The sequence below is a fragment of the Ursus maritimus genome, unplaced genomic scaffold, assembly GCF_017311325.1.
Source record: "Ursus maritimus isolate PB19 unplaced genomic scaffold, ASM1731132v1 scaffold_1, whole genome shotgun sequence".
NCBI classification, from domain to species: domain Eukaryota; kingdom Metazoa; phylum Chordata; class Mammalia; order Carnivora; family Ursidae; genus Ursus; species Ursus maritimus.
In genome coordinates, this window is record NW_024423343.1 from 86,467,618 (window position 1) to 86,493,093 (window position 25,476).

At 34.2% G+C, this 25,476-nt stretch overlaps 1 protein-coding gene across 1 annotated transcript in view; it reads left to right on the forward strand.

Moving 5' to 3' along the window:
* The window catches only part of LRP1B (LDL receptor related protein 1B), a 1,456,161-nt gene that overhangs the window by 1,416,639 nt on the left and 14,046 nt on the right, over positions 1–25,476 (forward strand). The window contains exons 84-85 of the mRNA XM_008695867.2: positions 531–705; positions 4,859–4,963. Of these exons, the coding sequence (XP_008694089.2) occupies positions 531–705; positions 4,859–4,963 (280 nt within the window). The remainder of the gene's footprint in view (positions 1–530; positions 706–4,858; positions 4,964–25,476) is intronic.

The window sequence follows — 25,476 nt, forward strand, 5'->3', positions numbered from 1 at the left end:
TTCTTTGCATCACAAAGGGCTGAGGCAGAGGTAGGAGTCCCCCACTCACCACATACTACCCTGTTCTCTGGATGAAAAAAGTGCAAGGAGAGGAAACAGTAAACGACGTCCAAAGAAATCTGGAGTATTTCTGCTCGTTTCAGAATAGTAATAATATTGCCATGAGAGGGAAATTAAGGAACCTGGTTAACTTAAACTTTAAAATTCAGAACCAAAAGACTTCCTCAGCTAGTCTTCTATCAATATAAGTTCTCTTTTCTTTAGCAGATGAAATGATGCCTGACTGGAAAAAACAGGAATCAATAGCATTATTAAAGAATTCTAGTTATGTGTAATCACAAACAGATTTTGCAAATGAATCTACTTATTTATTGGCCGTTTTTTAGTATTCAGACATTTTAATTTACTTATTTTTATACTTGCTTAATGATTCACCATCTTTAAATATTAAATGAAATGGTAACGTATTGTGGCTAAAGATAAACATCGTGTAGTATAATTTCTTTTTCTCTGTCGTGCGTTCTTCCTAGATGTGTGTCACCACTACTGTGTGAATTCTGAATCCTGTACCATTGGGGATGACGGAAGTGTTGAATGTGTCTGTCCAACACGCTACGAAGGTCCGAAATGTGAAGTGGACAAATGCATAAGGTGCCATGGGGGGCACTGCATTATAAATAAAGACAGTGAAGATATATTTTGCAAGTAAGTGGTCATCCAGCTTAATTTATAAAAACATTCGAACCCTAAAGAATGTAGCAGTTCAGCACTAAATGTGAAAATAATGTAAATTATTTTTATTCTAAGATTCTATATAGTGACCATTGCATCCTTGTTTCTTTTTTTGTTTGTTTTTGTTTTTGTTTTTGTTTTCTTTTTGGTTGTAGATAAAATTCAGTTCATTTCAATTAAATGAATTTATTCAACACATATTATGTGCAACTGGGGAACATGAAAATTCATCATGTCATCATGTAATGATATGGTCAGATCATTCCCTATGTAGAAAATTCCTAATAGTAAGCAAGAAATAGTGAAATGCAACATACCTTCCAAAAGCTATGTGTAATATCCCTAAATTAGAATAGCTCAGGCTTTTAAATGTTTCATTATTATCATTGACAGTGAGTTTTTACTTTTCTATTGTTACAAAAGGAGCCTATCAGGGAGGAGCAAAAGACCTGTCTAATGGATATACATTTTACTCTTTGGGTTTTTATCTGACTTGAAGCATAATGGTCCAAAATAAGGAGAAGGAATAATGTGTCCCAGGAGGCAACTACAATAAAAACATCCAAGTTAGACTTTGGTTACGTTGCCTTTTGCCCTTTGGTTTTAAGATCAAGTGACTGGAAAACAGAGCATCGCAGCTAAAGAAAGGGTAATGCTGTTCGGTTTCTGTCGTGAAACAAGTTTATGCCACTAAGGTTAGAGTTCAATCCTCACTCTGAACTTCTTTTAACAACCTTTTAAAAGAAGGGGCTTATAAAGCTCTGGACTCCATCACTTGCCTTGCTCGGGAGTATAATAAATGAGAATATGAGGTAGGAAAGCATGCTGTCAAGTGTTCCCGCCACGGCTTCCACTGAGACAGCTCTGGGAGGTGCCAGCCCTGAGTTATGCCGCTCTGCCAAACAAGGCCCAATAAAATTTTATTACAGACAGCATCAGCATTTTTTTCTTTTTTATTTACTCTCCGTTTAGAATTTACTCTAAGAATGATTTGTGTTATCATTATGAATGACATTTACTCAAACCCTCAAATTGGGTCATTTGAAAGTACATTATTTTTTAAGTAAAGTAATTGAAAATACGACTGATTATAAATATGTGCCTTTGATAAGTATATAAAAGCAAATGCATTTTCATGTAAACGACCAAAATCGTGTTTGCTCATTAAGCTCATCGGTTCTTTCTGATGAAACTTGAGCAAGACAGAACTTTGTTTCCATGAGTGAACACACATTTTTCTCTCCCATGCACCATATCAGAAATGCACTGTAGTCTCTTACTTACAACTCCATTCCATTCTACACAGGAAATAATAGGCTATCATCTAAGACAGGCTATAAGCTGCAATTTCCTTCCCAGGTTACCTTGGAAAAGCTCATGCAGAGATACACACCATGTTTCCATTACAAGGGGAAGTTCCATATGAAGAAAAAGGGCAAGACCCCCCGGGTTCTCAGTACTGCCTGTATACAGAGAAAATTGGCTTCACCAACCTAGAAACACCAGAACTTCATAACCCGAGTAGGCCACAAAGATCCAACATTGTAGTTCTTGACTCCTTAAAGACCCTTTTTGAAAAAGGTTATGTCTGATAGATAAATAACAGTTGCTAACAAATGAGTAGATAGTGGAAGCTTAAAAATATCAGTATGAGACTTGATCAAATAGGCTATGTAACATATGAGCAGGATAATACAGACAAGACTCTGGGTATTCTGAAACTTAATAGACAAGTTTGCCTTCATTTTTATGATAGTTTTCATCTTAGCTTTAAAAGACATTTCCAGTGATGGTAGAATTTCTGTCTCATAGGTAGATCACTGATACTAAACAACCATGACTGAGTTACAGCAAATCTTTTATATAAATAGGAAAATTCAAGCCTCCATGTATACTTGGGATTCCAAATAGTCAGGTGTGATTCTAATGCACATTATACGCTGTCAGCCAGAATATAATATTCTGTCAAGCATAGTAAATATAATCTTTAAAAATGGAGCTAATTGTATATCTTTCTCTTTTGTGGAAATCCAAGTAAATATTTATGAAGAATGACTTGATCATAATTTCGAATAGCCTAAATACTGCCTTTGCAAAGTCAGTTGTTATGGGAATTCTTTGTGCATACGGGACAACTGGTAATTAGCTTTTGGAAAGTGATACATCACAAACTCTGTGTGTGTGTGTGACAGAGAGAGAGACATATGCCTCTAAGAAAGGAAATTATGATGAAAACCGGCATTAAAATATGAGCTGAACTCTTTGATGCATTATAATGATTTGAGTAATTTGTATTTCACATTTGAAATATATACAAATGCCTGTCTTCAACGTAGGATTCAAACAAAACCTTTAGAAGGAGAAAAGAGGCAACATCTTTTATAACTCTTGAAAGCAGGAGTTTAAAAGCAATCAATACTTAGATTTTTTTTTCTTTTAAAAGCTGATATTTGGTGTATAGTTATCTTTTTTGTAGGAAATCCTTTAATGTATAATGAGCTATTTTTTTTCTCTTTGACGTTGTCCTTTTGATAGAAAAAGAAACTATAACTTGCCACTCTTTGATTTTCAAGGAGGCTGGGATGGAGGGCAAGGAAAAGTCTCCCAGATCCATTTAACATATCAGACGCCAATACCGCTAAATGTGTACTTGTTCACTTTGCATCCATATTCAGATACCTCTAGATTTAAAGCATTCTCTGTTAAATCTTGGAAACTTTAAACTACTGCTTCCTTCTCCCTGTTGGTTCTATATTCATATATCTCCATTTTGTAGCCAGTACATGATTGACTCATTGCTTCTGTTCTTCTTGAAGAGAAATGTGATTTTAACATCGAGGCTCTTCAAAAATATCTTTAAATTAAACACCTGGAAAAATGATAAGCTGTTTGGTGTATTTCCATCAGGCTTACCACCTACATGAGGTGAAATACATATTCACAGAATAAATTAATCAGGATCACCAACTGATCATTTCAGGCATCTAACCAATCATTAGGAATTACCTTTGATGGATGTAACACAATAGATACCCATCGTGGAGAGGATCAGAGTGATCAGTGATATTGCAACCTGATTTATGTGTCAAGCTTGTGACACCACTGAGTGCTTCATAGCACCTAGTGCCAACGTGATTTCATAATCAGAATAGTGGCATGATTTGTTGTAATTCTGACTTGGGCCAAGGCTTATATGAGTCTATCACCCTACTTTTCATACAAGAGATCTCTTGATAATTTAGAATGTCGATGCACTTTTGTCTGTTCCCCCAACAATTTTCAATGTCCAATCTAATACTATTCATATCAAGATATAACATGGCAAATAAGAAAATTTCTGTATTTTTCCTATTATTGTTATGCTTGTTCTTTTTTTCCATACAGCAGTAGCCATAGTGTTTTTTCTTATCTCAGACCTGTAGTGTGCTGTAAATTAGAATTGTTTCCATAAGTCTTCCAAGAAAGCCTACCTCATTTCCTTGTTGCCAGACTACATATTGTTCCTATGACATTACTGTTTATTTTTGCAATGAACTTCCAATGATTTTTTTATGTGTTATAGTAAAAAAAAGATGACATTAATGATAGTATACAATCAAAGAGAAGCAGTGGATAAAATGACTACCAGATAATCCTATACTTTCTTACAAAACCTGGAATCTAAAATTCATAACAGTTTTTTGGACCAGATTTTCCAGTTTACAAGAAATAGCTGAAGCATTTGCTTCCAGAATATTTGATCATGTGGTTTATAATTCACACTGATGTCACCAAGCCCTAGTTATATGAAAAGGGAGTAAGATACTGATGCTAATGTTTCCCTGCAGAGTAAGTGATAGACGTTAGAGCATATTTTTTCACACATATGTATAGCTATATTAAAATTTTATATTAAGCAAATGGGTTGAAAATTTGAAAATTAGCAAAAGAAAACATTTGTCTCTCATTATTTTGTTAAAAAAAAAATCTTTGCCTGCAGGAAGTCTGTCCTTCTGAAAACTTACTTTTAGCCAGGCACTCCATTACTCCTCTATGATGAATATTCTCATCTGCAGAGAGTTTATGTCAGCTTTCAACAGTGATGATGCCAGTAACAATGAGATTTCTTTTTTCTTTGTTGCTGCAGCTGCACTAATGGAAAGATTGCCTCTAGCTGTCAGTTATGTGATGGCTACTGTTACAATGGTGGCACATGCCAGCTGGACCCTGAGACAAATGTACCTGTGTGTCTGTGAGTATTGTATAACATTGTGGGCATTTTGTGGTATGACTTTGTATGTACATGGAATCCCTCCTCTATTGTTCTCCTTTCTTGGGGTAATACATTTTATTTGGCGGGGGAGTGATACATTTTACATGAGTGTTTCACGGACATCTCTGATCGAGTATCGTCCCTCAGTGGCTCATGTGCTGCTAACTGTCCTCCCTCTTCAGTTGCTAGTGATTTCATAAGGGAGAGCTCATTCAGTTCGTAGCATCATACCCATTAAAGACACTCATAGATCTTTGAACTTGGAAATGCCAGGGAAAATTACTCTAATTTCATTGACCTTATTCAGATATGGGATACCCAGGCATAATCATATTTACGAACACTTGGTACTTACGGCCATTCTTTTCAAAAGAACTTGTGGTATCTTTTCAAGTGTATAATGCTATTTGATGTTTCTATCAGGTTTCGAGTATTGTATTATGTAAGCCTATGAAGCCCCTGTCTCCTTTGGAATTCATTAACTTGAATATGGGTTTCTAAACATTTGGAAAGTATTGGAGATTCTCTGCTCATGAGAAAATCTAGAATTTAATATTTTTCCCTCTGTCCAAAATGGACAACTTGAAATAAAACCATTCCACTTATGTGGTTTCTATTTTGAGTTTTCTTTTACCACCGCTTGACTAGAGGAATGACGTCCACATATGATCCACATCCGTGTTCTGTCCCCCCACCTTATCAGAGTAGCATGTGATGAGTGTGAATGAGAGAGGAATGAGCATACCTGACCAAGTTTTATTCATATGTTACTATCTCTGTATGAAATAAATTTGAAACATATTTAGAAAAAAAAAAAGTTAGACGCTTTATTTAGCTGTATTTTACTGAAATTCTACAGATGCTCTGTGGGGTTTAAAAGTCAGCGCTGTGACCAGAAAGAGAACCCTTGTGATCACTACTGTCAGAATGAGGGGATTTGCACTTTAACTGCGTTTAATGAGCCGAGATGCAAGTAGGTTTAACCTTCCACTTACCACTGCGCTTCGTGTGACATCATTTCAGGCCACAGTTCATTGGTTTAAATCATGAACATCCACATGCATTTCACAGTGTATACTTAATCTCGGGGCTCATCTGTGTCACACACACTTAACCTTTGCTTCGCTCACCGACAAGTGTATGCAGCACAGTAGCTAGAGTGTCTAGAAATATAATGGAGGGAATGAAAAAGCTCAGGGAACTATCTAATAAAAATACATTTGCTAGAATAGTGGCTTTTAATTAAAGAAGTACAGAAGCAGGTGTTTTTAGGCTATTGCTATAGTCTATACTATATTTGGAATAGTGAACTTTATTTAGTAACTGACTTTTCATTTCAAGTGCTGTTGAAATAATACATTATTTTGTTTCCCAAATTTTTACTGAGAACATTCTTACTTTAACCAGAAAGACTTCTTTACAGAAGAAATAGGTACATGGTAGAAATTTTGTTTCCTAAGAGTTTAAGCCTTTCCTTCCTGATTCAATTCGTCCATAACAAATAACCTCATTTCCTCTGAGAAATTTCAGGGACCACCTTTGGGGTAACTATCGATGTTCTTCATAATGGAAGTAATTTTTGCACTTTGCATTTGAGCTTTAGAGATGGATCATATGTGACATCCCCCTTAATACCCAATGTCATAAACAGAGGCAATGATTGGCACCTGATAACAGCCCCAAGGTGGTGTCACAGTGTACTTAGTAATGGTCTTTAAGCACAATTATATTAAAATTCAGATGTTTCATTATCAAAACTCTACAGTTTTGTTCACAAATGATCTATATTGTTATTCAAGAAAAAGTCATTCTTTAGATAACCGTCCAAAAAATATGGGAAGTGATTAAAGTAATCACATAGGGAAAAAATGGTATTCTTTCTTTTTTTTTCTGGAAGGTCTTTGAATGTATCAAACCAATATTCCTACATAAACTACATCCAAAAATACCACTTTAAATATTAGTCTACAAAATGTATATAAACTGACCTGTTAAGGCATTGATTCACTTCTCAGTTCACATTCAGGTTTGTACCTTGTGTAGGTGAAGACAGAGGAGCTCTTCAGTTCTACCTCAATCTGCTCCACCCTAAATTCCTACAGCCAGTCAGCAAGTATTTACGGACCCTAAAAGCATGCTAAATCCTAGACTAGTGAAGATGAATGAAATCTAACCCTAAGCATCAAGGAGCTCATTAATTAATGGGGTGAAAATTCATAAACAACTAATTAACCTCTAAAATGTAGGTGTGAACACAGGAAAAAAGAGAGGGCAGTAGAGTCTTAGCAGAGCAAGTGATTTGTTCAGCATGGAAGTGGAAGCTTTATAGAAAAGACAGCCTTCTGTGGTTCGCGTAGTTCATGAAGTTCAGTGAGGTTGGGAAGACATTCTAAAGAGAAAGAATGACAGAGCAAAAACATGCATGTGAGACCTAACGGCCTATTTGGGGAACTGTGAATGCTTGCCTACAGCTAGAATGAAGGGTGACTGTAGTTGGGAGGGGAAGGGGTGTGAAGACACAAAAGTGAAAAGGTGAATTAGAATCCTGTTTATGCCAAAGTTTGAGGTTTTCGTAGGATCCCAAAAGGAATGAATAACCAAAGAGACTGGAGGCAGACGCTTGAGCTGACGGAGTTGGCTTTTGAAGGTAATGCTCATTGGCGTGTGGGGGGAGAGCCCTGGAGATCAGCTGCAGGGACCCCACATGAGAAGGTTTGGTACCACTTCAGGAGAAAAGTGACTAGTGCTTGAATCTGCATGGTGCAACTGGAGGGAAGAAGAGCAAGAGCAAGAGATTCATGGATATTTCAGAGTTAACAAGTCCAGAGTGATCCTTGACCAAACATTGATCTAGGCACTCACGTTACTTCATGTTAGGACACTAGTAATGCCTGCTCTGGGGCCCAATCTTCATTAATCTTGTCCCTGTTCATTATGTCCAGGCAAAGTACACATAACATTTCAGACCCACCCTCCTTCCTCCCCATAAATAGGTCTAGGGACATGACTGCCCAGAGAATGCTCCTGTGTCCCCAGAATCGATCTCTCTCATGGGCATAGCAGCCCACAGTAACGTTCTCTTCCACTTTTTACTCTTACCAGGTATCGTCAGAGGCACCTAGCCTTTCAAGGTGATAATCTGCCTATTTCATAAACTCAGCTAGGAAAAATATATTAATTGGGAAGGCTTAGAACAAAAATATTTTACTTTTGTGTATGTTTGTCTCTATTTCTATGTGCATTTGGTTTTATGGAAAGTTTGTGCCTTTGTTTTTTACAACCTAAAATTTATTCTGATGGTAGCAGTAATGCTTACTGAATCCCTCAAATAACTTAAGGTATAAAAGAAGCATAGAAGAGATAATGATATTCTGCTATCATTAATTCATCTGCCAAATGCTTATCGATAATCTAAGATGAATGAGACCCTGTGTAAATTTGGGAGGATAAGTAATAAGAGCTAAAACTGACTTAGCAAATACTTTCTGCCAAGCACTATGTAAAGCACTTTACGTATTTTACGTAAAGTTAGAATATTATGCTGTTGTTACTATCATCATTATCATCGTCATGTAATTGTTATCCCCATTTCACAGATGATAACACTGAGGTTACATACTAGGAAGCAATGGATACCTGAGATTCACATGACACTTGTTTGATTCTAAAGTTCATGCCCTGGTTATAACTCTTACTCTGTACTACTTTCTTTATGTTGTACTAACTCCAACGTGGTTTTTACTTTGAAGAATTTAAAATTTATTTTGGTAGATGAGTGGATTTAAAAACCTTAAAATTCCATTTGACAATTGTTATAATAGTTAAGTTGGTGATGTGCATTAAGGAGGGCACTTGTGATGAGCACTGGGTGTTATATGTAAGGGATGAATCACTGAATTCTACTCCTGAAGCTAATATTACACTATACATTAACTAACTGGAAGTTAAATAAAAATTTGAAACAAACAAAGAAATATGACCAAAGTGTTGTGGGAAAGTATCTCAATAGAGATCAATTAATGATTGCTTGTTGGAAAGAGAAAAACTTTATAGATGAAGTGATATTTTCATAGTATGTTGAAAAAATATGTAGTATTTATACAGATGGCAAATGGCTAAAAGCCTTTCTTGTAAGAGGAAGAGAATAGGTCTGAAAGTAAGGTGATGTTTTTTGAGAACAGAACGTAGCCCACATGGCAAAATGGGAAGAGAGAAGATTAGAGAGATATGTTGGGGCCACTTAATGAAGTACATTTTATGCCATGACACAAGAGTGGGTTTACAGAAAGAAGAGTAGAGGATTAAGGATCTAGGAAATACTGCTGTTTGATACTGTGTTATAAAGGAATCAACAAAAGTAAATGAGAAAAAATAGAAATTGGAGGGAACTTGTCAAAGAGTAGATTCCTCCAAGTCGAAGGAGTAGAGAATGTAAAAGAATATGAATTCAAGGCAGGCGAGAAAAAGAAAGAAGAAAGAAAGAAAGAAAGAAAGAAAGAAAGAAAGAAAGAAAGAAAGAAAGAAAGAAAGAAAGAAAGAAAGAAAGGAAGAAAAGGGAAAGAAGAAATATTAACTCCAGACAGTTTAAGGAGGATAAGAATTATAAATGGTTTATTGGATTTTGCCATTGGATGTCCATTAAGGGAGATGTTTTGAAGCTCTATATGACAGGAGAATATTAAGCCCTTGGGATATCTTTCTAGTGGTCGATTCTCCTTATAAGGGGAGCTTTTTGGAAACACGGATTTCAGCCTCAGATTTCAATTGGTAGCGGTCATGTATCTTTAATGAAAAGTTAGTATGTACTAGTTCATCTAAAAGCCTTACAGGAAACAAAAAATTGCTTTAAGAGATAAGATATAGTGCTTGCTTTAGTTTGTTGGTAGTACATTTTTATTTTTTTCATCGAGTGGAAAACTATTTGAATGTGCAGAGCTTATACACATTTGGAAAGTCTACGAAGTATTCAGATCTATGAAGGTGACAGATTTTTTTTTTCCCACATAGAAATTTTATTACTGTATCCTTCAATTTAAGAAATAGATTTGTTCTTTGAAAGCCTTCACTTTTGCCTCTTGATGGCCATTTTCACGTATTACTATATGTGGAAGAAAAAAAAACTCCACAGAAAGGCCTAGACCAAAGTAAAATCTAGGAATTTTTTATGCTTATGTGGAGAGAGTTTTTATATTTTTTAAAGTTAGTATATTGCATTATGTTAAAACCAAATTAAAAAAAAATCTAATGGGTGTTATTTTAACAATATTTGGGCTGTTTTATAATCTTTGTTGTGAGGGTTACAAATTATTAACACTGTGAAGACCTATTCAACTCAAATCAAGTTAACTCTGTATCCCTACTTCTGAGATATCTTGCTGGGGTCAGACTTTTATTAATATTGGAATTAACTTTCTTTAAAACATAGACTTACTTCCACAGCATTATCTCCTAGCAATATTTATAATACATTTCATCTTCCAATAATAAATCATGTTTGTAGCTACCCTACTTCTCCTACTGCTGCTAGCATACTTATACAGACATAGGCACACACACAACCTTGTCACATTACCACAGGAACATTCATTCCACTTAGGTGTTTTGCTCAAAGAGTTCATTGAACTGAAATGCTTCTCCTATCTTTTTTCCACTTACCTCTTATTATCCCCCTAGTCTCAACTCAGATATCATCTCTGTGTGGCACAGGGCAAGTGAATAGTTAATCTTAATTGACTTGGGTTTAGCTAAATTTCTCAAAAGAGAAGAATCAAAATTTAGTGAGGAGAAAAGTACTTTATAATTTGTAATATAATATTTGTATGTATATATTATATATAGTTATACGTAATAACTATTTTTATCATATTAGAAACAGAACCAATAGGATGGATGGATACGTGTATTTAATTATGCATCCTCCAAATTCATATGTTAAAGACCTGACCCTCAATACCTCAAAAAGTGGCTTTATTTGGCCTTTAAATAGGTAATTAATTTAAAATAGTATTGTTAGGATGTGCCTTAATCCAATATGACTGTGTCCTTATAAAAAGAGAATATAGGATACAGGCCTAAGGTGAGTGGGGGAAACCCTGTGAAGACAGAAAGAAAAGGTCATTTATAAGCTTAGAAGACTGGGTGACAGTCAGTTAAGTGTCTGACTCTTGGTTTTGGCTCAGGTCAGGATCTCAGGGTGGTGAGATCGAGCCCCTGTGTTGGCCTCCACACTCAGCATGGAGTCCGCTTAAGTTTCTCTCTCCCTCACCCTTTGCCCCTCCCCCCATTCACTCTTCTCTCTCTATCACTCTCTCAAATAAATAAATAAATCTTTTTAAAAATAAATAAATAAAATAGATAAAATAAAATAAAATAAAATAAAATAAAATAAAATAAAATAAAATAGCTTAGGAAAGGGACCTTAGAAGAAACCAAAGCTGCTGACACCTTGATCTTAGGCTTCTAACCTCCAGAGGTAGGGTTCACAGAAGGCCCATCCTGCTAAAGAGTAGGAAGATACTGAAATGTACTTTAAAAAATATATATAAATGTACTTTAAAAAAAAATAAATAAATAATCAGTGTTTAAGGATTCATGAAAAAATTTTGTATAGGACAATAAAGAAGTGAAGGATTCCTCCCTTTAGAACTCTTCTTTCTGTTGTCTGGATTGTGCATGCATATTCAAATCCTTATTCTCCTCACATGTGTCTCTTGTATTAACAGTACCAGAAAGATTCACTTATTGGCTGGTACCATCACTATCAAAGTGAGACAGACAGTAAAGAAATTCTGTTGATTCTACAAGATACAGTAAATGGAAAGAGTATGGGTTTTGGAGTCATGCTTACCTGGATTCATATACTCATTCCTCCAGTTATTTTTGATGTGGCCTATTGGGTTCTCTAAGCTTTTGATTTTTCTTCTTTAGAAATATAATTATAGTATGTATGTATAAAAACCTCCATAGGAAAGAGCTGTTGTATGAGCACACATGATTAGTCTGAAAGTTTAGTCTGTGTTTAGAGCCACTAGATCCTTTATTTCTGCTTGGGTTTGATCATGACTATGGATCCAGACTTAGAAGTGGTTTTTATTTTTAAATCTTGGTGGTATAACACTGTGCATATGATTTTTTTTTTTTTCTAGGTAACTTGCTGAAGTTTTCTTGGGTATCCCAAACTCTAGTTCTGTCTTTGGCAAGTGGTTCTTGGCTGAGATCTTAACATCGTAGTTAGAGTAGCAAAGATTCGAGAATTCCATTAATGTTTTTTGTACACACTACATTTTTTATCTGGCGTTTCTTCATATTATGATTTTTTTTTGAGAAATCATTCAAGATTTTCTATACTCCTAAACACAATGAAGTCAATATTTCCTCGATTTGGACAGACTTTGGCAGAAAATGAACTAAAGTATTCCTTCTCAGAGTAGAATACAAGAACTATTCAATGTCAATATTAACTACATTTGTCTTCTGTTATTATTTTTATTAGACCATAAATTTTAATTTTAGAAATAAAAGTTACAATCCTGATCATTTTTCCTGCTAATTTTTTTCAAAATATCCATATTTCCTAATAACAACCACAATTGTATTTGGTTTCTGTTCATTCAGTTTCTTTATAAAAATATACACTTGCAGATTATCGGATACTAAAATGAGAGACTCTCTCTTATATCTGTTTACATTGCAATACATTCTGAACAACATTCCATGTCAACGTATGTAATTAGATGCTTTTATTCTTAGTGGTTGCCCAGTGTTCCATTGTCTGCATTTTCCTCACTTTATTTACTCAACCATGTATCATTCAGTTATTAGGTGTGTGGTTTTGTTTTTGTGTTGTGCTCTTTTGTTAACTTTTTCCCAAGGGTAAAAACATGCATGCAAATATCTTTGTACTTTCTCATTATAATCCCTAGTCTAGTATATCCAAAGTCTATAAGAACCAGGTGTCTGTCCCTTGATTAATTCATACTTTACCCTTTTAGAGAACAAAAATACTGTCAATCTTCTCTTTCTATATCCATTCATCAGAAAGCATTTATTGAGCACCTACTATAAACCAGACAACATCCTAGGCAACAAAGGGTTTATCAGTGAACAAAACACAAAAATATTTGACTTGGGTAGCTTAAAGGCTAATGGTTATCTATTATTGGTTGAATTGGGGGCATATTTACTTTTTAAAAATAGTTATCTGTGTAATGCATATTCTTTTTCATAAAGAGAAGAAAAAAGGCAGTTTTTAAAATTATTTCTGTCATCTGAAAATGGAGAACTAAAAAGATCTAACTCTGATAGTGCATTGCTTCTGAAATCATATCAATTCAGGCACTGACTGTTTTGAAAATGGCAAAACTCCAAGACATTTCTTATAATATATATTATTTCTTCTTGCCCATAGCAAGAACAATTCTCTATTTGGTCGAAAACAAGATAGCAATGTTAGTTTTTATGTTTTACTTCTTCATTTCAAACAAAAGCTTAAAATAACACACTGTGAGCATTTTTCCCCAATCTATTACTTTTTCCTTTTTTTTTTTTTTTTTTTTTTTTTGGTTTAGTTAGATTTACATGGGCATCTGTTTTTTTGTTCATCTTTTTTAGGAAAAAAGGTTTTCCATGAAATTATCTCCTTCCTTTTGATCATTCATGTGTGAAAGTATGTGTGTGTGTTTACATTTTTCATATTCCTCTCTGATATTCCATATTTTATGGCTGGAATTGACCTCTCATCTGTGTGTGGCCTTTGGACATGGAACATATTTCTGTGAAATTGGCCTGGGAATGCTGCCTGTTATAACACTCTACGGCCTCTTTAAATTTATATGTCTGTTTCTCTCTGGCAGATTGTAAATTCCTTCAAGTAAGAAACTGTGTCTGAGTTATCTGTTTTGCCCCAGTAGCTAGTATACATTCTGCATATAGTATATTCTTAGCTAATGTTGCTAAAAAATGATGTCTTGGTGACTGTGTTGTATTGTGAGCTCTGACAGCCTGTGATATGATCATCTTTCTACCATCACCGTAATACCGCTCTTACTTTGTTATTAAATTTTCAAAAACTGCAAGAGTCAGAAAAAAATAGAGAAATGATTGATGTTATCATGATTTCCATCTAATGCTACCCTGGGGTGTTTCCTGAGTGCTCTGGAACTCAGGTTAAATAGCTCTCCATAAAGAACTAAATAGTGCTTAATTCACCAACCTATCTTATTAGAACATAATTTGTTTTGTTTTTGTTCTCTCTTCTCCTTGCCTTTGTTTGTTTATTGTTTTTAGTCTGGGAATCTCTATCAAAAATGGACAGGGTAGAAGAGGAAAGTCAGGGATAGCCCCTGCCCTTGAGGGACTTGGAGTCTATTTGAGGAAAGACATGAGGGAAGAAGGACCATGGCAGGGGTTCTGGGGATTTGAGTGGTGTAAATAAATGACGCTTATAAAAGAGGGTTGGAGAATATTAGACAGTGAAATAATTCTGAGGAACATAGAATGCTTAGCTAGAAATTTGAAATCCATTCCATAAGCAATAGGGGATAATGTTTGAAATAGGGAGTATCACAGTCATCTGAATGTTTCACAAAGCTCTTGATGACATGGTGCTCTGCCGGAACAAGAAGCCATGGGTTTGAAAAAAACGAATAAATAAATTTTTAAAATAAATCCCAATTAGCAATGAAAAAGAGGACAAAGATATTTTTCAATTAAAAAAATGTCTTTTTAAAAGTGGCTTCTGGTAGGGGCGCCTGGGTGGCACAGCGGTTAAGCGTCTGCCTTCGGCTCAGGGCGTGATCCCTGCGTTGTGGGATCGAGCCCCACATCAGGCTCCTCCGCTATGAGCCTGCTTCTTCCTCTCCCACTCCCCCTGCTGTGTTCCCTCTCTCGCTGGCTGTCCCTATCTCTGTCGAATAAATAAAAATTTAAAAAAAAATCTTAAAAAAAAAAATGGTTTCTGGTAAACAAGGCACCCAAGAGCCAAATGATAGAGGACGTCCTATCTCGGGAATGCAGTCAGTTTTGCTTGTTTCGTTTTTTCTCCTCTGGCTCCTTTGTCATCTTGATACGGAAATGTTGATAGCATGCGCTCTCTAAAATTGTTCTGAGGATTAAGAAATATAATGTGCGTAAAGACCATAGAGTATTGTTCTTAACCAAAACATTAAAAAAATTAAAAAGGAAAGTCCTGAAGCCTTATACACCAGACATAAATGATCAGAACCTGGCATAATTTGGGCTTCTAGGAGTCTGAAGATGAAAAGTAAAGTGCAGGTGGTGGTGTTTTTGTTTCTGAGGTTTTTTAATGCTTGTTACTGAAAATAAGCTGCCATGTGGCATCAAGAGAAGATGAGCAGTGCAAGGATAGTACCTGGAGGGCGGTCTACAGTAAGTAAAGCCCAGCTCAAGTGCTATCGAGAAAGAAAGGACGGTGGGTCTGCCCTAAATTACCTAAGAAAATACACAGAGAAATTTGCTTCATAAACATTTGTGAAGTAGAGTCTTTAAATGCAGAAGGATGTAAAAGGAATATATAAATACCAAAGGGACATTCATTAAGAGAGAGATCAGCATTAGGCATTTTCTTTGGTTTTGTGATTGTTCCAATCTAATTACTTTATTAAAAGTTCAGCATTATTTTCGAAGTCCTTAGGGTGAGAAGCACATAAGGAAATGTACAGGTACTAACGAAGCCTTTGTCAGGACTTCTGGGAAGAGGCTAATGAGTTCTGTTTCTGTCACAAAGTTGAAAGAGGTAGGAATTATTCTCTACATTCCAGCTAATTAAGGCGTTGATTTCTCAAAACACTGGCCTTGCAGAAAGGAGACTACACGGTGTGCTCTTCCCCAGTCTTGCTGTCAGGCTGAGCAGTGCTCCTCCCTGTGGACCAGCGACCTTATGGCCCCATAGAGAATATTTGAGAAGAGCCCAAGGAACTTGTCATGAGTGATTTCAAACAGATCACAACTTTTCAGCAGGGGTATTGAGCAATTCAACTTTAGCGGCCTGTGCTGCCCACATTTCAAGAGTCAGGTCATTGCACGTTCCTTATTTGCTTTCCTGCCCCTTGGCAGATTTTCAAAGCAGAAAATATGAAATGTGCATGTGTTTTGGAGTAGTAAAGGCCAAGAGAAGCTGTCACATCAATTTCTATCCTTTATGATCCCAGGTAACAAGTCGTAGCTCGTCCTAGCTTTTACATGCTAGCCGTGCCATGGGGAAAACACGCAATACAGATATCACATCTTCCTGTACAAGTTTGAAGCCCAGTTTTTGCGTTGAGAATATAGTGGCATTGCTTAGCAAAGAACGTTTCTTACAGAGTTACATGTATTACAGAGTTACAGCTATTGTTACAAAGCTTTGATGTTGTCATATTATCTTCCCTTGATTTGGGGACATATATTCATATATATGATGTCATATAATTAGCAAATCAGAACAAAGAAGCCAAATACAATATAACTACATAATATTTTCATTTGTTAATGTTACCTCTTTAACAATTTAAATGTTTTTCTTCTCTATATAGACTGCTTTCCCCAGATTTTACTGCTATAGAAAATAATCACAGTTTCAGATGCTTTTAACAACAGAGATTTATTTTTTTGCTCATATTCCATGCTGGAACAAGTCAAGAAAACTAGATCAGTCAATCCTCAACCTAGTACCTGATTCCAAACTAATTTTATGCACTTCCAAGAAAAGGATCAGGCACATATGGTTTAATTAGCAACATTGATTTAAGAGTAAAAAATAAATTAAAGATTCTTTATACTATCATTATTCAAGAAAATATGTTCTTTCTCCTTTTTTTTGTAGTAAGATAGTAACAGAGAGAAGTCATTATGTTAAAGGAATATCGAACCTTAATCCTAATACTTCTTCCAATGGGCATACAAATCAGAAATTACAATTATATAGATATTGACATGATATATACAGTCTTTAAATTTATAATTTAATATTCATAATATCATCATTTGCATTAAATTAAGTTAAATGATGTGTAAATTTTATATACATCATTATGTCATTTAATCTCCCAGAGAAGATATATATATATATATATATATATATATATATATATATATATATATATATATATATTAGCTTTTATAATAATCAACCTACCTTGCCAAAAAAAAAAAAAAGGAGGGAACAAGAAAAAATCTTTTAAGACAGTAAAAGGAAAACATAAAAAATAGAAAGGTAGCATAGAAGGTAAAAAAGGAAGTGGATTTAAGAGGAAAACAAAGGTGAAGACCTGAGAGGCTGCATTGTGAACATTGTGTGGCAAAGCAGGAAGTATCGCTCTCTCACTCTCTCTGTTATTATAAACTAAAAACCTGAAATGCGTGAACTGCCTAAGGATACATCCTTTGTGAGGAGGAGGGAATAGATTACAATACAGGTCTGTCTGATTCCAAAATTCACACATGCCATTTGTGTCCCTGCATACCAGCACTTTAATTTCAGACAACAGTTTAAATTAATTGATTGAATTAAATTATATTTAATTTAATACCTATAACTGGTTTCCATGCCAAAGTATTCATCAGGCAGGCACTTTTAGAATTTTTGTCATGGGAGGAAAAACATTTCTTTATTGGCTGCATCCTGGGACAAGAACTAAAGTATCACACAAATTATATCATTGAATAAGTAAAATTTTTATATGCCCAAGTTGCTAGAATGTGATCATCTGATTTTATAAAGGGAAGAATTAATAAATGAAAGGGGGAAGGGAGGGGAAAGGGAAGCAAGAGAGAAGGAAAGAAGGAAGAAAATATTTGCCTATTACTGTGGTTCTTACAAATGAAGTGTTTCCCGTGGTGAATCAATATTCCTTTCAGTGAGAAATGACTGACTGGTAACCAGCTGAAAGCATTTACGAATGGTGCTGTATATTCTTCATAGAATGAGTACGGCACATGTATATAAAACTTCTCTACAAATGCGTGTTCGTATGTGTTCAACCATGCATCCTCCATGCCTCGTGGATTCATTTATTCATTTTGTCAAATGGCAAATACTGACTGACCAGATACACACATTGATTTTGTGCCAGATACTGTTGAAGAAATGAGACAATACAAAGATGAATAATAGATAATCTCTACCTTAAGTTAATCTCAGTCTAGCATAATTGTGGGTAAATGCATATTTAGATATTCACGAACGCATATATAAATAGAGAATACAAAAATAGAACGTACCGTATTTATGATTGTATGTCGATCAAATGCATAAAAATATTTATAAGTACCCCAATTGCAGTTTTCTCCATAATGTAAAATACTACTATAATATTGTATAGCATTTCAGATTTATTGAAGATATTTGTCTCCACTTCCTGAATCAATTTTTAGCCCGTTGCCTGAATAAACCTTCTCACCTTGAGTCAGAAAAGTAATCTAACAGCTGGATTAGGAAAGAAATGTGCATTAATGGGCGTCTTTTGTCCTAAAGCCTCCTATGCTTCTGTCTGCAACATGCTCCTATAAATGTTGAATAAATCTGGTGACTGTTGTATGACTAACATTTAAACATGATACACAAATTTGTTAATTCATATGGAAGCTTGACTTTAGCAAATCATTCTTTATCTCATAAGTCTTTTTTTTTTTAATTACTTGTTTTGTTTTTAAAACAATTAAATGTAAAAAAAATCTTTTGAAAGTTTGGGTCCTAGATTTTGAGGAAGGCTGAAAGGCGGTAATTGGGAAGTTGATATCGATACTAACACAAGGTTCCTTAATCAAGTACAAATGGTTGGTGGGAAGCTTTGGTGATACCTTTTGGGAGATACGTAGTAATCTTGTAAGTAGAACAAAGAATATGCTGAAGTACCAGAAAGCAGAAGGCCATTTTCATGTCAATCATTTTTCAGTGATTTAGGCTATAAATTAGCATGACTAACGTCAATATCCCAGCACATCAGTACTACGATAGAAAGTAAATTAAATATTTTTTTAGAGAATTAAAGTTATATTGGACCTAAAGACATTCACACACTCAAAACCTTGTGATAACACTGCCTGATCTTCCTACCATTGCCCCAGATTTGCATGGGATTAATATACCTTGAACAGTACTTAATAGGTGCAGTTGGGTATGCCAGACATCTTCATAATAATTTGTTTCAGATTTCACTATCCTGTACCACAGAAGCCCTAAGAATTAGGAAGGGCCTTTATGGGTCATTTGTTTTTGTTTTGTTTTGTTTTTAATAGAAAAATTCTTTATTGTTTACCCTTGTTTTGTGCTAAATCACAAAATCGTGTGCATGGCACTAAGCATAGAGAATCCCACCCCCCACACAGTTTGCTATCTTTTTAAGACAATTGTGGGATTGGTCTTTCCTCTTGGCAATGTGTAGACAGAACTCTCTACTGGTATCACACATGCATTATGTTTTCCCTCCTATCTTTAGCTATAGTGTCGTAACCACTGTTTCTAATGTCTGCTTTTATGTCTTCAGTGACATCTACCATATTACTTAATACTAATTATATGATTATTCCTTTCCTCTTTCGTTTGGTGCATGTAATGCATTCAGTGAAGTAGAAATTGTCTACTCACTCTAAAAACACCTCATGCTTTTCAGATCTGCTTTCAATAAAATTTTCTGAAGACTATCTAGATGATAAAAATTTTCCATTACTAGAGATTTCTTTTTTTTTTTTAATATTTATTCAGTCATCATTTCACACTTTGGTAGCCATTTCTGCTCAAGTGGCCTGTGCAGAATTTTATGTTTAAACATTCCTAGCTTAAACCACCCAATCTTAAAAAACTTCCTTTTATGGGTAATTACTTGGCAAACTAGATTTCATCTTTTCTTTTATAGTCCTCCTTACTTCTTAAAATAAATCATGTTAAATAATCCATTCTGTTAATTTTATTTCTCTCATGGCCACCTCTTCAATTTCTTATTAATTTTTGCTTTTCCTAAAATAATTATTGGTCAGTTTGTTTAATATCCATTTTTGTTTTACTTTATCACATAGACACTTCTCAGAAACCAAAATCTTCTGACCAAATTCTCTTAATATTAAAGTAAGATTAGTTTTGTCTTACTAATTTTATCAGTACTAGATAAAACAATGATTTAATGTAATATTTTTAAACTACGCATAATATATTCTTATAGAGTAGAATCAAGTATATTTATAAAAACAAACATAAATTTAAGCTACTACCTTAAGCTTTCTGAAGAAAACAGAACAACAGTGTGATACCTAGCTGTTGCCATGTAAGAAGCAACAGTTAAATTTAAATCAAGAATAGTAATGCATAAATAGAAATTGTAGTAAAAATTGTATCTAAAAAATACCAAATAAGTGAAATATAGAGTGAATAGTTTCAGAAGTTCAAAACTGCATTGAGTAATAATATAGATGAATTTATAGATGGTATCTTTAAAGAGATATTAGACACATTTACAATATTTTGGAACCAACATAAAAATGTGAAGTTGATATCAAGAAGCATGTAAACACTCTTTAATATGTTCCTCATTGTCACTGCTTAGAGACGGAATGTTAAATATTACTGACCACAGCTCTAAGCCAATGTGGTAATTCCTACAATTTTGCTACTCAAAAAAATACACTATTCCTTTTGTTCAGACAACATTTTGACTTTCTTATTGAGGGACCAGTACTTTCCTGGGCATGAGGGACTAAAGAAAAGTATTCCTGCTTCGAATTAGAAGGATCATGGCACTGTCGCAGAAGACAATGAAGAAATAGTAACACCACATTTTATTTCTACCACTTATTAGCTATTTTTTTTTCTGGCAAGTTATTTGACATGCTCTTCCTCATTTCGCACAGTGAATAATTCCAACTCCTAGGTTATTATAGAAGTGAGTAAGAGTATTTTTCATATGAATATATTTATCCTAAGATCTGGCACAAAGTTTAGCAAATATTAATTGGACCTTATGCAAAATTTCCCATTAAAGTTAGGGTAGGAAATTTTGGGGGCATGTTACAAAAGAATTTGAGTCATTATGAATATATGAAATAACTTTAGCCCAGAAAGTTGTGAAACAATAAGAGATTAAAAATGCTTTATGGTAAAATTAACAAAGTGAATGAATATCTAGATATCCATCTTAATGTATAACATTTTGCAATACTACTGTATGCAAGGAGAAGGACACAAAAGGTACTTGGAGCTACGTAGAGTATAGAGATTCAAAGTCAGGAACACCATACAAATGTAATCGTGTTGTCAACACCAAAAGACTAAAATCTGCAAAATTAATTGGAAAAAATATTTTGCTACTGAATTTTCTTTTTAATTTTCTTTACATAAACATGGAAATACTACTATATAAGTCTAGTGAACAAAATGTAATACTTTTCATTTTTTTTATTGAAGTTCTTGGAGCACTAAAGGAGGCATGACACCATGCACAAGTTTTCTAAGGTTTCCTTAATTCCTTTGTGCCATTTTTCTCCCTGTGAGATTTTTTTTTTTCTTTCTGAATGTCCCCATCTTCATGGTTAATAAGGGCAGCCTGGCACATATGTAGAAAAGGAGAAATTCAATTCCAAATTGCTTTAAGGGTCACCTTTGAATTTTACTTTGGTCAGAAGAGTCCCATGACCTTTAAATTTGATGAAAAGAGGGAGTGGATATTAATCTCATTATTTTATTTTGGAGTTCTCCCAAAGCAGGTGACTCTAGACCACATTTCTGCAAAATGACATTTGTGGTCCATGTAAGTTGATCATTGTTATGTGCTGAAAGGCAATTTCTCAGATTTTAATACACCTTTAGCATTTTGTATCTAATATTCTCAATTCTCAATCACTGTACTATTTCAGAGCTAACATTATATTGGACAGTTTAATTATATGTCTTATATCTATGCTTAAATGTAAAGATATTTTATCGCCCTTATATATGCCAAACTGATTTTGATATTCTAAAATGTTTACTATTCTTCCTAGTAATATCTACTATACTATTGCCTTTACACAAAGGTATTCCCTTGTGCTACAGAATATTACAATTGAAACAGAGCATATTGTAACTATACAATAATTTCACAAACTTTTAAAGGACACAGTAAATCAACTAACTACACATTTCATATAGTAACATCCAGATGAGAACGAGTTACCCAACTCAAAAACCCAGTCAGCCGTCTAATACTATGTAAAAAACTTGTACCAATATAATTTAATCTTCTGAACAATCATTCTGGGCATGCATATTACTGTTTTCATCCTAAATTTTTTTTTAAATCAAGTAATATTTGATGTAAGAACAAAGTCTGTGAAATTATAGTAATTTGTCTCAAATATTTCTTTAAGTGTGATTTGTGAATTACTTGCATCAGAATTACTTCATTTAAGTAAAGATTTCTGGCCCAAACTTCAAACTGCTTAATGAAAATCTCTGGCACATGTGACTCTAGAATTTGTTTTAGCAATTTTTTTCATTTTGATAATCATACTAATGTAAAACATAAATGAAATATCATAAAATATGTTATAATTCAGACTTTTATACATATAGCTATAATGTAAGTGAAAGAATAAGATTAAGAAAACAATGTAGCAGTAAATAATCTTTCTGTTTAATGTCAATAGCCTTAGAGAGAAGGAAAGAAATCAAGAACAGTGTGAAATCTATAAAGTTTTACCAGGCAGCTATTGACTTCAAGAAACTTCTAGGAGCCATAAAATAATAATAGTAATAATAATAATAAAATAAATGAAATGAAATCTTGCCATTTGCACCAATGTAAATAGAGCTAGAGAGTATAATGCTAAGTGCAGTAAGTCAATCAGAGAAAGACAGATACCATATGATCTCACTCATGTGTGGAATTTAAAAAATAAAACAGATGAGTAAAGGAAAAAAAGAGAGAGAGAGACAAACCAAGAAACAGACTCTTAATTAAAGAGAAGAAACTGATGGTTATCACAGGGGAGGTGGGTGGGAGGATGGGAGAAATAGAGGATGGGCATTTAACAGTACATTTATCATGATGGAAAAAAAATAAAATGATAAGAAAAAACCTGCCTGGAACAATATATTTATATGATCAAGAGAAAAAAGAAGGATAAAATATAGTTTATTTTTTTAAAGATTTTTTTTTTTTAATTTGTCAGAGAGAGTGCGAGAACAAGCAGGGGGACTGGCAGGTAGAACGGGCAGAGGGAGAAGCCGGCTCCCCGCTAAGCAAGGAGCTGGATGAAGAACTCCATCCCTGGACTCTGGGATCACGAACTGAGCCTAAGGCAGACACTTAGGGGAGCCAGGTGTCCCCTAAAATATAGTTTAAATAAATCTCTCTCTACTGCTTCCTCTCTCTTATATATATATATATATATATATATATATACATTTTTTTTTAAATTCTTGGGAGGTCTACGAAGGACTACCTTGAAGACAGTTGTTTGAGGAGGACTAGCCTAGAGCAGTGGATTGTAACAGTACAGATTAAAAATGACCAGGGCATGGACTGTGGATTTTGCTTGAGGAATAATGAAAAAGAGACAGATACCAGAGATATTATAGTCAGCATGATAATGCAAATGATTCAGTGAGGAATTGGACAGGAAGTTTTGATGATCCTCAGACATTCCGATTCCTAAATGCTCTGACATTAATGACTTTGATCATTGTAGTCTACTCAGAGTATGAAGATTTATGAATTTCTATAAAGATGATAAAAATACTTGGTCTTAAATCAACCACGGGAAGAAGAACTCACCGAGCAGCAAATGCCTTAAATAGTCATTTGGTAAGGTAGGAAACAAGAATAATGATTTCTATTTGATTTAAAATCTCAAAAGAGATTATTTTTTTAAAACTGTAACAAGTTAGAACAGTGGAACATATTTTATCTTGGGCCATAAAACATTGTTTTATAAGGAGAATAGGGAAAATTGCAAGGTGATCCTCAGCTGATTAAGATGTGTAACTGTTAAAATTAATTATTTCTCCTGCACAGTCTTTGAGAGTTATTTCCAGTATGTAATAAGTGAAATATTCCCTAAAGATTAGGAATTTATATGTGGTTACACAATTTAAAAGAGAAGAGTTTTATTACCATGAGCAGGTGATTTCTTTTATCCATCATAAATACAGGTTTCCAAGCTATAGATAAAATAGATAATTAATCAGTACTATTGGCAAATACCACCTGTCCTACCTAAATAATTTCAGAGTTTGGAATTAAAAATCACGCTATCCTTATCTTCTTTGTTTAAAAATCTCTCTTAACTCCTCTGGAGTTCTAAAGCCATACTTTTCATAACTTCCTAAAATACTTAAGATATATGATGTTCATGTCAGAACACAATCTGGTCTATTAGCAGTTAATCCTCCCATCTCTGAGCAATTCCATTTTTTGACTTCTCAGCATCTCTGTGTAATAATGAGCCCAGAGGTTCTTATCTCCAGTATAATAACAGAATATATCTCAGGTCATTCCTCTTATTTAACATGAGCCCTGATTTAGGTTTGGTTTGCTTTGTTTATCAAAGGAGGTAATGTAAAAAGCCAATTTTTATATTTTAATCAGTAATTCAATATGCCTGCACAAAAATACCCTTGTATACATAAGCTCTATAATAAAATTATTAAGCAATCAGTACTGGTTGTTTTTCCCCCGTTGGAGTATGTTAAACATCCTCAGGAAGATTTGACAAATGTAAAGCTACATAAGGCAAAAAGAATTTTGCAATGATCAGAATTCACTCCAACGACATATTTACAAAACCGTCCTAAACACCTTATTTTGAATTATCGGTGGACTGTGTCAAGAATTAGAGACTGTAAAGAATTGAAACAATTTTCTAGATCATTCATCTGCAAAACCACAACTGAGGAAAAGAAATTATTTTAAAAAATCAATGATTTTATCCGTTGTCCACTTTATTATAATTATGCAAAAATGCGCTCATTCCATTACCTCACCTCAGGAATGTAGACAGTCGTAGGCCTGGACTTAAAATTTGTTTATCTACCTTAGTGATTTATTGCATTATGGTATATAGTAAGTGTGTATAGGAAATACATATGTAAGCTTTTTATAAAGATTCTAAACAAAAAGGCAAGATCATGCATAAATGATGACCTAATAATATATTAATTTTCATTTAAACCATAATCCATACTCATACTTTTACAATATCATTATTAACCAAATACCTATATTCTTGAATTATAACATTATTGTCAATTATGCTGACATTAATATATGCCGTAATGAAACAAATTTTCTGTTTTCACAATCTGAGTTTTTCAGTCGTTATGATTTTATGCGATTTTGCCCAAGTTTTAGGAGAGCCAATACTGTCCTCACGAATATCCCAGATAACTCACATGGCATCATTGAAGCCTAGCTCCAGCAACAGCTTCAGCTATCTGAATTGGCTATGACAGAATTGGCAGAAACCTTGAAACTGCAGTTATTTAGCTTGGCCACCATGCCCACAGAGATCTACTTGGAATGGTT